This window comes from Hemicordylus capensis, chromosome 6 (genome assembly GCF_027244095.1).
Source record: "Hemicordylus capensis ecotype Gifberg chromosome 6, rHemCap1.1.pri, whole genome shotgun sequence".
In the NCBI taxonomy this organism is placed as follows: Eukaryota; Metazoa; Chordata; class Lepidosauria; order Squamata; family Cordylidae; genus Hemicordylus; species Hemicordylus capensis.
In genome coordinates this window covers 165370451-165382995 of record NC_069662.1, presented here as the reverse complement: position 1 = coordinate 165382995, position 12545 = coordinate 165370451, and the positions used below count along the sequence as shown (strand labels likewise).

Here is a 12545-nt window from a genome sequence, read left to right as displayed (position 1 = left end):
GCTCATGCCTTTCTGTGCTGTTCCCAGTGGCTGCGAGCACCATCTCTTCTTTCAGTACACTGTTAAAAAAAAAAAAGTCATTGCATCATGTTAAACCACATGATCTCACTGTATTTGTTTATATGAGGAATATGGTAGCTAGAACTGAACACCACTGAGGTAGTTTTCCTTCCCTTCCGAAATTGATAGACGAGGCTGGTTACTTTGCAACTGAAGTGGGCAATATTGATTTTTTCGACCTGGCCTACTAGTTGGAAATATCGCACTTCAGGTTTTAAGCTGAGATTCTTTTGGGTGGAAGTTTAGAATTATGTAATGTTTGACCATAGGGGTAACTTAAGTATACCTTTTAAAGGGGCTCAGTCTGCTAACACAGGCCCTCACAGGAGTATTTTCCAACAGGACACTTCAGCCTGACCTTTCCAAAGCATCGCTGTAAATGTTTGTGAAAAATAGTCATATGTGCCAGATATTTGGTAGTAAAATATCTTAAAGATTCTCTCATTAAATGCTCTATCAATACATAAATCTTGTATATAACATAAACCTTCAGTTGAACTACATAAATCACTTTTAATGTCTGTGGTGTCTGGGATTTATTTTGCAACACTTTTTTATATTGCCTTTTTGCCAGTGCACTCAAAATGACTTAAAACAATGGCATACAGTTTGTTTTGTACGCAAGATAGCTTCACCAGATAGCAGATTTTGACTTGTAATTTAAAACAATGGCAAACAATGGTGACCGTCTGTGATTTTAAACAATGGTGTACGATCTGTTTTGTACTCAAGACAGTTTCACCAGATAATAGAATGAAAAGTTTATTTGTTCCTTCTCCCCCATGCAATAATCCCAGAAGTCAGATGTTAAATCTTCCTTTCCAGAACTAGAACAATTCTGGAGCAGCAATGTTATCTGTTACAATAACTTGTGTTCTGGTACCTTAAAATGGCTTAAGTGGCTGTGGGCCAAAACCTACAAAAGATTATGCCACAAAGCCGTTGGATCAAGGCTGCTGCTTGTGTGACCTACTTGTTTTCTTGATAAAGGCTGTAGCTTTGACAGTGGCATAATAGCCAGAAATTAGTCTGATTTATACCTGTGTTGCAGGCTGCTACACACTAGCCTTATTCATGTAAAGTTCAATGCATATACAGTCTGTGCAGTGTATGCGTGTACAATTAGCCTATTCAAGTTTGTACAGCAGTACACTTCTTCATCTGTAGTACCTTGTATTTGAAGGGGGCTTGTACACGGGTTCAATTTAAAATGGTCATTCACACAACAACATGCAGGTGTGTACAGACACATGCACACACAGACAGTCCGAAGCTATATAGAATTCTGACAGGACAAAAGGGGGAGAACTCTCATCCTCCCCAACCCCAATGCCTCTGGCTGGGGATGATGGGACTTGTAGTCAACAACAAGAGGGAATGCCTGTTATAGGAAACACTATTAGCAATAAAATATCTATTTAATTTAGCACATTTATGTGCGGCTTTATACAAAATCTCAGGTTGGTTTACAATTTAAACGAATGGCAACCAAAGCCTAAAAATCATACAGAACAGATGTTACCCTAAATAAAACGTTAAAATATCATAAACCAAAAAGCCTGATGTAACGAGTTAAAAGTCATTTAAACCAGAGGGGGGGATTCCGATTTCATTTGGGAGTCGATATACAGTATAGACTAAGCTAGAAATGAGCTTATATGTGCGCCCTTCCAGTCTTTAGGTCTTAAAAGTGGGTATTTTATTTGCTGGGTGGGTTTATTGTTCTGCAAAGAACCTTTGTTTATTGTTCTTTGTTCTGCAAAGAACCTTTTAGCCAGGCTTTAAATAATCTATATTCTAAATTGCTGTTTAAAATTTTTTTTAATTGTGGTAATCTCTGTTTTTAATTTTAATTGTTTAATCATTGGTTTTAGTCTGTTTTTATTGTGTCTTTTGTAAACTGCCTAGAGCCTTTGAAATGAGTTGGAATACAAGTTAAATAAATAAAAATACTAATAAAATAAAAAGGCGGGTTTAAATGCGGCTGAGGTGAGTAACCTCAGAGGCTGCCTTCCCTTTCGCCGAGCAGCAGCCGTTAACGGCTTTTTCAAACGGACGACAGTTGCGGGGGCGGGGCGGGAGAGAAGCAAAAAGGCTCGTGAAGCCTCGCGACCAACCGCTCCCATTGGGCGGCGGCAACCAGCGCGCGCTGGTTGGCCGTCCGGCCGCAGAAGCCCTGAGGGGGGCGGAGCCACCGCCCTTCGCTCCTCTGGCGGCGCTTCTTCCCGCGGCAGCCTCTGGAGGCAGACGGAGGGTGGGGCCAGGATAAACCACGCCCCTTGCACAGCCAGCCAGACGACGAGCGGAGGTTGGGCGGGCGGTTGGGATGGTAACCGACGGCGCTCGTCCTCTGGCTGTTCTCCTCGCAGCAGGGGCGGCGCGGCCAGAGGTGAGGCGGCGGCGACGAGAGCGGGAAAGTGGTGCCGGCCGGTCTTGTGGTAGCAAGCAGGAATGCCCCCCCTCTGCTAAGCAGGATCCACCCTGGTTTGCATTTGAATGGGAGACTACATGCGCGATCTCCGTAAAATACTCCTTTCAGAGGCAGAGCACCTGCCTGCTTGCATGTAGCGGGTGCCCAGTTCCCTCGCTGGCAGGATCTCCAAGATAGGCCTGCGACTGAGAGAGACTCCTGCCTGCAGCCTTGGAGAAGCCGCTGCCAGTCTGTGTAGTCAGTGCTGAGCTAGATAGACCAAGGGTCTGACTCAGTAGAAGGCAGCTTCCTGTGTTAAGGACAGGCTTTTGGATGTGAGTGGAATTGCCCGCCCCCACTGCCCACCCTGTGACAGGGCAGGCAGACACATCCTTCGCTCTAGCCCAGACACCGAAAGCTGGAAGGGGGCATGGAGGCTGCTTCTCTCTCCCCTGCTCATCCTGGAATGCAGGCTGAGATATGGGAGGAGAGCTGGCCTTGTGCTAACAAGCACGAATTGCCCCCTCTGTTAAGCAGGGACTGCCCTGGTTTGCATTCGAATGGAAGACTACATGTGTGAGGACTGGAAGAGATTCCCCTTAGGGGTTGGGGCTGTTCTGAGAAGAGCATCTGCATGTTTGCGTGCAGAAGGTTCCAAATTCCTTCCCTGGGAGCATCTCCAAGATAGGGCTTATAGAGACTTTTGCTGCAATCTTGGAAAAGCCGCTGCCAGTCTGTGTAGACAGTACTAAGCTAGATGAAGCCATGGTCTGGTTCAGTATAAGGCAGCTTCCTATGTTCCTATCAAGGGATAAAGCTTTTCCTGGATGGCCCAACTGCGAATTCCAGAGATGCATCTTTACTATTCTTATTCTGTTCTAACAAAGAATCCCAAGGCTGCTTGTATCAAGAATAAAAGCAATACCTAGGGCAGGGGTAGGCAATCTTGGTTCTTGAGTTGTTGAACTACAAATCCCATCATCCCTAGCCATCATTTATTATGATGCGAGTTGAAGTCCAGCAACATCTGGGGACCTAAGTTTGAGAACCCCTACTTTATACTGTTCTAACAAGGTCTTCCAAGGCTGCTTGTATTGAGTGTAGAAGCAATACCTAGATCTCTAGTCTGATTGGTATAAGGCCCCTTCCTATGTTCCTAGGATGATGGGCTAGATAGGCCATAGGCTTGCTGCAGCAGGCATGTTCTTAACCTTGAGCCTCTCTCTAGCTATCTTGTGGCCACCTTAGAGTCAATCTGGCCTATCCCTGACTTGGGGGGGGGGGGGAATTTGATTCGAATGGGGATGGTGCAAAAGTGGGATTGGGCCCTTTCTGAAGAAACAGGCCCAGACTAAAAGATAGTTATGCAATGAGAATATTGAGGACAATATTTTAGACCTGGAACTCTTCTGCTATTATAATTCTATCTTATTTTCTGGGAAAAGGGCCTGAAATGATATCTGAGCCATACAACCAACCATTCGGCTAGATAAGAAAGATGCTGTAAGCTGGGGAACTTCCACAAATCCATGTTCTGGTACCCCTTCTGGGTAAGAGCCAGCGTGGTGTAGTGGTTAGAGTGCTGGACTAGGACCGGGGAGACCCGAGTTCAAAACCTCATTCAGCCATGAGACTAGCTGGGTGACTCTGGGCCAGTCACTTCTCTCTCAGCCTAACCTACTTCACAGGGTTGTTGTGAGGAGAAACTCAAGTATGCAGTGCACCGCTCTGGGCTCCTTGGAGGAAGAGCGGGATATAAATGTAAAAATAAATAATAATAATAATAATAATAAACCTTATTCTGGAATGTTGACTTCCTAGCTATATGACACAACTTACATCACATACAAATAGCCCTGCTGGATCAGGCCCGTTTAGTCCAGCATCCTGTTTTACAAAGTGGCCTACCAGGTGCCTCTGAGAAGCCCACAGACAAGAGATGGGGGCATTCTCCCTCTCCTGCTGTTGCTTCTCTGCAACTGGTATGCACAGGCATCTTGCCTCAGGCTGGAGGTGGCCTATAGCCACCAACTAGTAGTTAGACTACTAGTCTATTACTGTTATTATTAAATTCATGATTTGTCTAAGCCCCTTTTAAAGCCATCCAAGCTACTGGCCATCATTGTACCCTGTGGCAGAGAATTCCATAGATTATGTGCTGTATGAGAAAGTATTTCTATTTGTCAGTCCTAAATTTCTTGGCCATCAGTTAAGAACATAAGACCAGCCCTGCTGGATCAGGCCCATGGCCTATCTAGACCAGCATCCTGTTTCACACAGTGGCCCACCAGATGCCACTGGGAGCCTACAGGCAAGTCTTGAGGGCATGCCCTCTCTCCTGCTGTTACCCCCCCCAACTGGAACTCAGAGGCATCCTGCCTCTGAGGCTGAAGGTGGCCTATAGCCCTCTGACTAGTAGCCATTGATAAACTTCTCCTCCGTGAAGTTATCCAAACCCTCTTAAAGCCATCCAGGTTGTTGGCTGTCACCACATCTTGTGGCAAAGAATTCCACAAGTTGATTATGCGTTGTGTGAAAATACTTTTTGCAAGGAGGTCGGCAATTTCACATTTGAGTTCTTTAAGGATTCTTGGATGGATGCCATCTGGCCCTGGTGATTTGCTAGTCTTCAATTTTTCCAGACAGTTTAGAACATCAAGCTTCTTCCGGGTCTGCGGAGAGAGCGGGCTTAGCCCGCTCTTGCCGCAGACTATCAAAAGGCAGCCCTGGGCGGCTGGATCGGCCACCCACATGACCGCCAGCTCCATCACGGAGCCAGTGGGGATCAGGCCCCCCCAGAAGTTCCAGGATGCCCGCGCAAGCACACGGGGCATCCTGGAGAGATCTCCGAGCCCAGGAGGCTACTTGAAGCCTCCCAGTCGGGGGTCTACTCATGTGTCGCCATGCACCACAGTGACACATGAGCCAAAAAATGAAGTTAGCGGAGCACTTCATCTGACTTAGTTCTTTATCCTTCATCCCCGAAAAGCCTGATTCAAGAACAGGGATATGCTCAGTATCCTCTGCTGTGAAGACAGATGCAAAGAACTCATTTAGCTTCTCTGCAACCTCCAAATCCTTAATAGGGATGTGCACGGAACCACGGAGGCGCGGTCCAGCACTGGGGGGAGTCTAGCTTTAAGGGCGGCAGGGTAGTACTTACCCCTCCCGCCGCTCTTCCCCCTCCGGCGCTGCACTTAAAAGCAAAGTTTTGGGGGCGGCAGCGTTCCTCCCTGCCGCCCCGGCCCTGTCGTTACCCGGCAAAAGTGGAAGTTGCCGGCACGCATGCGCCCGTGCGTGCCGCACACGTCACATGTTGCGTGCGTACGCAATGTGTGCGGCGCATGTGCTGCAATGGGCTGCGTGTGCTGTTCTCTTCATTCAAACTTTCTTTTCGCCTCCCTTATTGTCACCTTGCATTTCTTTTGCCAGAGTTTGTGTTCCTTTCTGTTCTCTTCATTTAAGTGCAGCGCCGGAGGGGGAAGAGCGGCGGGAGGGGTAAGTACTACCCCCCCCGCCCTTAAAACTAGACTCACCCACCCACCCACTGGACCAGCCAGGTTCCAAACCGGTTCAGAGGCCTCTAACATGGCCTCCGGACCGGTTTGTGCATAGTACTACTTAATAATCCCTTTCACTCCCCCATTGTCTAACGGTTCAACGGCCTCCCTGGCAGGTTTCCTGTTTCTGATATATTTGAAGAAGGTTTTTTTATTCGCCTTGATGCTTTTAGCTAAATGTTCTTCAAACCTTCTTTTCACCTTCCTTATTGTCACCTTGCATTTCTTTTGCCAGAGTTTGTGTTCCTTTCTGTTCTCTTCATTTGGGCAGGCCTTCCCATTTTGGAAGGAAGTTTCCTGGGATGACCCCATGTTCTAGTGTTGCGAGAGAGGGAGAAGAATTTCTCTCTGTTCACTCTTTACTCCATGCATAATTTTATACACCGCTATCATGTCTCCCCATAGTTGTCTCTTTTCCAAAATAAAAAGGCCCAGATGCTTTAGCCTTGCCTGGTATCACAATCCAGAACTGACACTGCTGCATGTGTGCAGTGCTAGTCTGGGCATCAACCACTGAATTTTTAGAAATGGAAAATTTTCTATTCTGGAAGATTTCCCACAGAACATTCTCAGTCTCCACACATCTGTGCCTTATGTAGATATGCGCAGGCAAGCAGGCTGGTATACGGATTGATATATACAGATTGATATTTTTTATTTATCTGCAAGTTTGTTGTTGATGATGATTTCAGAATGCTAAAGGCAAAAATGGTTTGTGTGTGGGGGGGATTGTCTTGCCTTTTGATTAGCCATTCTGGCTTCTGAGTAGTTAGGAAAGCAGTATATATCTGAAAACCTTCTGTGCTGCTGGTACCTTGTTGATTTGGATATTATTTAAAATCTAGATGCTAGAACTGCTATTTTAAGAACTCTTGTTTATGTTTAGATAAAACGTCATTGTCAAACTTCATTCTGTCTGAATGTTAATACATTCAAAATAAACTAGTGTGTTGACTTTAGAAAATGTGTATATGGTAAAAACGTTATATAAGAGATTGTATTAGCATGCAGCCAAATTTGTGTGTGTCTGCAGCTGGCAACAGGATCGTTTCCAGAGTGAATTCTATGAATCATATTATTCTTATGGGTGGGGCTTTTGTATGCATTCTGAATGTGATGACTATATTCTGAATACTAAATATAATCAGTGTAAGTGACTTCAAGTATTTTGCACCATTCCTTGGTAGTATCCCCTTGAAAATCTTGGTATGGGACTGATAGGAGTTTGGCAAAATTACCAGGTCTTTGCAGGCATTTCCACAACTATGCTAAAATAATTCTTTGAAAATTTAATGTGGAATTGAAAATAGAGGAGAGCCATTTGCCATGTGTAGATATTCAAATTATAGACATGGGGTATGGAAAGGTTTGTCACTTCTGAAAGTGGGCTCAGAGTTATACATGTAGATTTAGATCAAAGCTTTGTTGCATGCTTACTTGGGAGTAAGTCCCATTAAATAAAGAGGCACTTACTAACAAGTAAGCATATGATCAGGTTGTTTTCTTGGTCCATTCCTCCATATAACAGGACAACTGTTGCAAGTGTTTTGGGAGTTGCTGAAATCCTTGAGTATTCTTTGAAGCTATTTCACAATAGCCTGAAGACTACAATTCCCACAATACTTTCACATACTGGTATTCCGGTGACATCAGGCATGGCTGAGGCTGGCTGTAAGGGAAGAAGACTAGAAATGTAAGGTCTGTGTTTCTCCTGTATTGCTCTAGGAAGGCAGGCAGGGCTTTTGGCAGTCTGAAATCTTTCCTTGGGGGGAAGGCTTACCACTGTGTAGTAGACCCATTTAAATTTACACTGGGGGATATGTTGTGGCTTCAAAGTACCAGCAGGTTTTTAAGGGAGTGGTACTCTGGGAAGCTCTGAGTATTTGTGTGTGATTGACTGGCTTTTTGCATTTGCGTCTGCACAGACCCAACCCTGCATTCTCCTCACGTCTTTGTTTGTTCTGGACCTGCAATAGCTTGGCAACAGTTTCTGTATGTGCGTGGTAACAGAGTTGTCATGTGCAAGTGTCCCATAGCAGCAGCAGCAGCATTGGACGAAGTGCAGTATTGCAGACATTGGCTGCTTCTCTGGCAGAGCCGTTTGGTCCCGTGTGAAGACAGTGCTGCCTTTCTCTCCCAACGGCTTGCTTCGTGATAAGGCACATACACAAAACTGACTTGTGTGATCCTTGCACAGGTTTGGAGACTTTAAAAAGTTTTGAAGACGGTATAACCTAAATTCCTGCTAGCATCTAGGGGAGGGAATGTATAAAGAGTAGCATGGCTTTTTCAGAGTTGTATTATAAGCAGTTGGATTTGCAGTACAGCTAAATTTAAGAAGCAGTGATAAGTGTATGTGTGTGTGTGTGTGTGTGTGTGTGTGTGTAACAGTGATTTTTACCATTAATGCTAAAAGTCAAAATTCAGAAATTGGATTAAGAGGGGCACTTTCCTTGACATGCTAAAACAGCCTTTGAGTGGGGATGATAAGGTGCAATTTGCTTATGAGAAAAATAATATTACCCTAACTCCCTCTCTGAGGTTAAATTTCTGGGGCTTAATGTTCCAGTAGCTCTTCCTTTTTGTTACCTGTAGGGATTACAGTTTTATGTTTGGTTCATATCTTAATTCTAAACTCTTTATCTTAAAATTGGTGGGGCTTAATTCCAAGTAAATGAGTTTAGGACTGCAGTCAGTAAGTCCAGTTTGAGTTATTTAACAGTGGGATTGCCATGGATTATTAACAACTATAAGAGGTATGCTATAAAAGATGTTTAAAGCCACTTAAGTGCCAGATTGTATTTAGGCAAGTGGACAGTTGTGTCAGATACTGCTTTCTGTTTTAGGCATTCACATTATTTGTAATTTGATGATGTGTACCAGCTTACTTAATGAGCATATTTTGAAGCATTTGGTCCCAATGTGTCATTTGGAACATAGTCCCATAATTGTAATGCTCTCATTGCCTCTAGGGACATATAATTATATTAAATGGCAATATGTGTTGAAGCCAAAACCACAAACTTCTCATAATTTAAAGCAGTGGTCTTCACAATTTTTCAAGCAGGGGCCACTCTGACAAAAAAAACCTTTCAGTGTGAGAGCCATTTCCCACAGTGTTGAACCCTGCACATTACTGTACTTTTCTTAGTACTGGGAGGACTAAGGAAGATAGAGCCCTCTCTTAAGAGTGGTAGGAGGAAAGTACTGGGAAGGCTTAAACTTTCCAGCACTCTCTGCACACCTTCCAAGACGATGCTGGGGCTCAAGATGGCTCTATTTCCTTTTAAAGGAGGGCACCCTGCCCAGTTCTGGGTAAAGCGCAGCACTGCATGGTGAGAATGGTCATCTCCACGCAGATGTCAGGGGAACTGTGCAGAGTATTGGCTTTGGCCCAAGCGTCACAGAGGCCCCATAAATTAGTCAGGGAGCCACAGAGTTGATGGGGACTGCCACTGGTTCCCGGGCCTGACAATGAAGAACACTGATGTAGAGCTTAAACAGCACATGCATCTCAACAGTTCTAAAAATATCTCTTGCTCCACCGGCCTGAAACGCCTCCTATGCTGCTTATTCTGCATTCCACTGCAGAATAAGCCCTGGAATCCCACCCACCCCCTTTCTTCCCCTGAATGTTCCACCTCACCTGCTTGCTTCACAAGAGTCTATAACTCTTTTAGATTGTAAGCAAGAATGGGTGACTTGCCTGAGGCAATTCTTACTCATCTCAGGTGACCAGGCAAGAAGCTGCTTGACAGGCAGAATTAACAATATTACCTAAGTGATATCTGCTTTAATAGTTCCTGCTATTTGGCAACTATAAGAGAATGTAATGAATGATGGAACTGATTGCAAATTCAGAACTGAACAATTTAGCTTATTGAAAAACACACACACACAATTTAAAAAAATATCTCTCTCTCTCTCTCTCTCTCTCTCTCTCTCTCTATATATATATATATATATGCACACACACTTATTTATTTATTTATTTGCTGGTTGAATGACTGTAACAATAAAGATTTGATTTGAGATTATATATATATATTCTATAAAACATACCCGTTGCTAATCCCATGCGTGGCAGCTCTTGCGAGAGTTTGTGAACGAGCTGCTGGGAAGGACAGAGGAAAGTGGCAGCCAGGCATGTGGGCGGAGGGAGTAAAGAAAGCAGCAGGGGGAAGAGAAAATAGTGGCGGGTGTGTGTGGAGAAAACGGCGGCAGCCTGGGGGGAGAGGGGAGAACTAGAGGCACAGATGCTCTGCACCCGGGCCAGCTGAGATATTTTTAAATGCTTGATTAATAGTTCAGGTGATTTCACTTCTAAATAAAAGCATCAGTCTTGTGGCACGCTTAAGACTAGTTAACTTATAGCATACGTTTCTGTGAACTACAGGCCACTTCATCAGTTGCATGAAGTGTTATCCTCAGCCAGCTGGCAGGTATATGTAGAGATGGGTGCAGAGCAGTGGTCCCTCTAGTTTTTTTCATCTTTGTGTGGAATGAGTTTTGTTCTGGGTGGCAGTATCAAGGCAGTGTGTGCACACCTGCATTCAGAGTGGGGCCCTCCTGAGTGGGATCTAAAATGAACTGAGCGGACATCTAAAAACTTGTGGCATGCTTAAGAGGGAACAGTGGTGCAGAGAAAAAAAAAGATTTTTTTGGTCAGGGCAAATGACCATGAAATACAAGAATACAGTCTGTGACAATTCTTTGTAAATAAAGTCAGCATGGTGATAATTCACAACTGCAGGAATTGATGACAAAATCCTAGCTCAGTTTAATTTAATTAACACTGTAATGTGATAGGAAGCATAATGCTGATTCAAGTATGTGCAAATACAATCCAAGGTCTCAATAAATTCTTATTCAGCCATCTTGCCCTACAGTTTTCTTCTGAAGTTTCTTTGAAGAATGGCACCAAAGTAAATAAATGTTACTTAATGTTGAAGAATGATCAGTTTTAGATGACAACATTTAAACGTTGCTGCAAGGGAGCAACAGCAGGAGAGAGGGCATGCACATACCTCTTGCCTGTGGGCTTCCCAGTGGCATCTGGTGGGCCACTGTGTGAGACAGGATGCTGGACCAGATGGGCCTTCCTGGGCCTGATCCAGCAGGGCTGTTCTTATGTTCAGCAGAGGAGCTTAAGTGGCAGGGAACCCAAAAGACATGCTTCGAGGAGAAAGGTTTCAATAAGTACTAGCTTGAAGAATAGGGATGTGCACGGAACCACAGAGGCACGGTTCAGCACCGAGGGGGGTCTTGCTTTAAGGGCAGGGGGGTTGTACTTACCCCTCCTTCTGCTTTCCCCCCTCCGGTGCTCTGGGGTTTTTTTGCAAAGTTTTTGGGGTGGCAGCGTTCCTCCCTGCCTCCCCTGCCCCCATCATTTGCCAGAAATAGCGGAAGTAGCCACCGCATGTGCACACGCAACATGCAGCGGGCGCATGCGCGGCGGCTACTTCCACTATTTCCGGCAATCGACGGGGACAGGGGCGTCAGGGAGGAATGCTGCCGCCCCTAAAACATTGCAAAAAAGCAGGACTCTCAAGGATTCTATACGGAGAAGAAACAACAGAGTCTTATGGCATATTCATGACTAATACATTTGTTGTAGCATGACCTTCAGTACCCTACAGTCTACTTCATCGGATGTGTGAAATGCACAGTAGTTCACAAAATAAATTGTGCTTGGGGATGATGGGAGTTGTAGTTCAATAGCAGCTGGAATGCCAAGTTTGCCCACTCCTGCCTCAGACATTTCTCCTCCACATAATCACTTCTTGAGGGGCAGCCGTGTTAGTCTGTTGGATCCAAAACACCTTTTGCCACTGTGGCACCTTAAAGACTAGCAAACGTAGCTCGAGGTTTTGTGGACTACTGTGCATTTCACACCTCTGATGAAGGAGGCTGTGTTTGCTAACACCTGGTCTGAGGAAAAGGGCATACAACAAAGGAAATAAAGAAAGGGGGGCTGGGAAAATATCACAGGGCCTAAGGACAGAGAGCAACATGTGATTGTCTGGAAAACCCATACAGTAGGAAAAAGTGCATTCTTCTTTCATGTAGTGAACACAGAGTTTTATAAAAGATATAGCTATCTTATTTTGAAGTTGGGGTTCTTGGACCATGCCATTTATGTTATTCCTATCAAGTATCCTAAAAACAATTTCAAGAAAATGTCATGTTAATTGGAGCCACAGAGGGCTGATGCAGCACTTTCACTGTTGATGTCCTTATATGATCACAATAATGAGTGACTCAGTAGCTCAGGGATCTCAGCTGTGGTACCTTCTGCAATCTAGAGCATTGTTGATGCTAGAAGATGCTGCAGCTGAGATCTGTAAAAACACTGCTGGATTTTGTTACACAGCTCACATTTGTAGGAGCAAATATGTATGCGGGAATGATGTAATCACTCAAAAAGCAAACTGTATAGAAGAGGGATTGTGTTTACGGTATATTTATATTTGAAGTATAAAGCTAGCAATATAATAAAAGAACAAGGTGAAGAG

At 44.6% G+C, this 12545-nt stretch overlaps 1 protein-coding gene across 6 annotated transcripts in view; it reads left to right on the top strand.

The window, feature by feature from the left end:
- Window positions 1-2312: 2312 nt before the first annotated feature.
- The window catches only part of LOC128330588 (meiosis-specific coiled-coil domain-containing protein MEIOC-like), a 32373-nt gene continuing 22140 nt past the window's right edge, over window positions 2313-12545 (top strand). For 2 of the 6 annotated variants that reach the window (XM_053263679.1, XM_053263678.1), the window contains exon 1: window positions 2313-2449. In XM_053263679.1, coding sequence (XP_053119654.1) covers window positions 2387-2449 — 63 coding nt within the window. In that variant the 5' untranslated portion in view covers window positions 2313-2386. The other 4 variants (XM_053263683.1, XM_053263682.1, XM_053263680.1 and 1 more) reach the window with 4 other exon arrangements.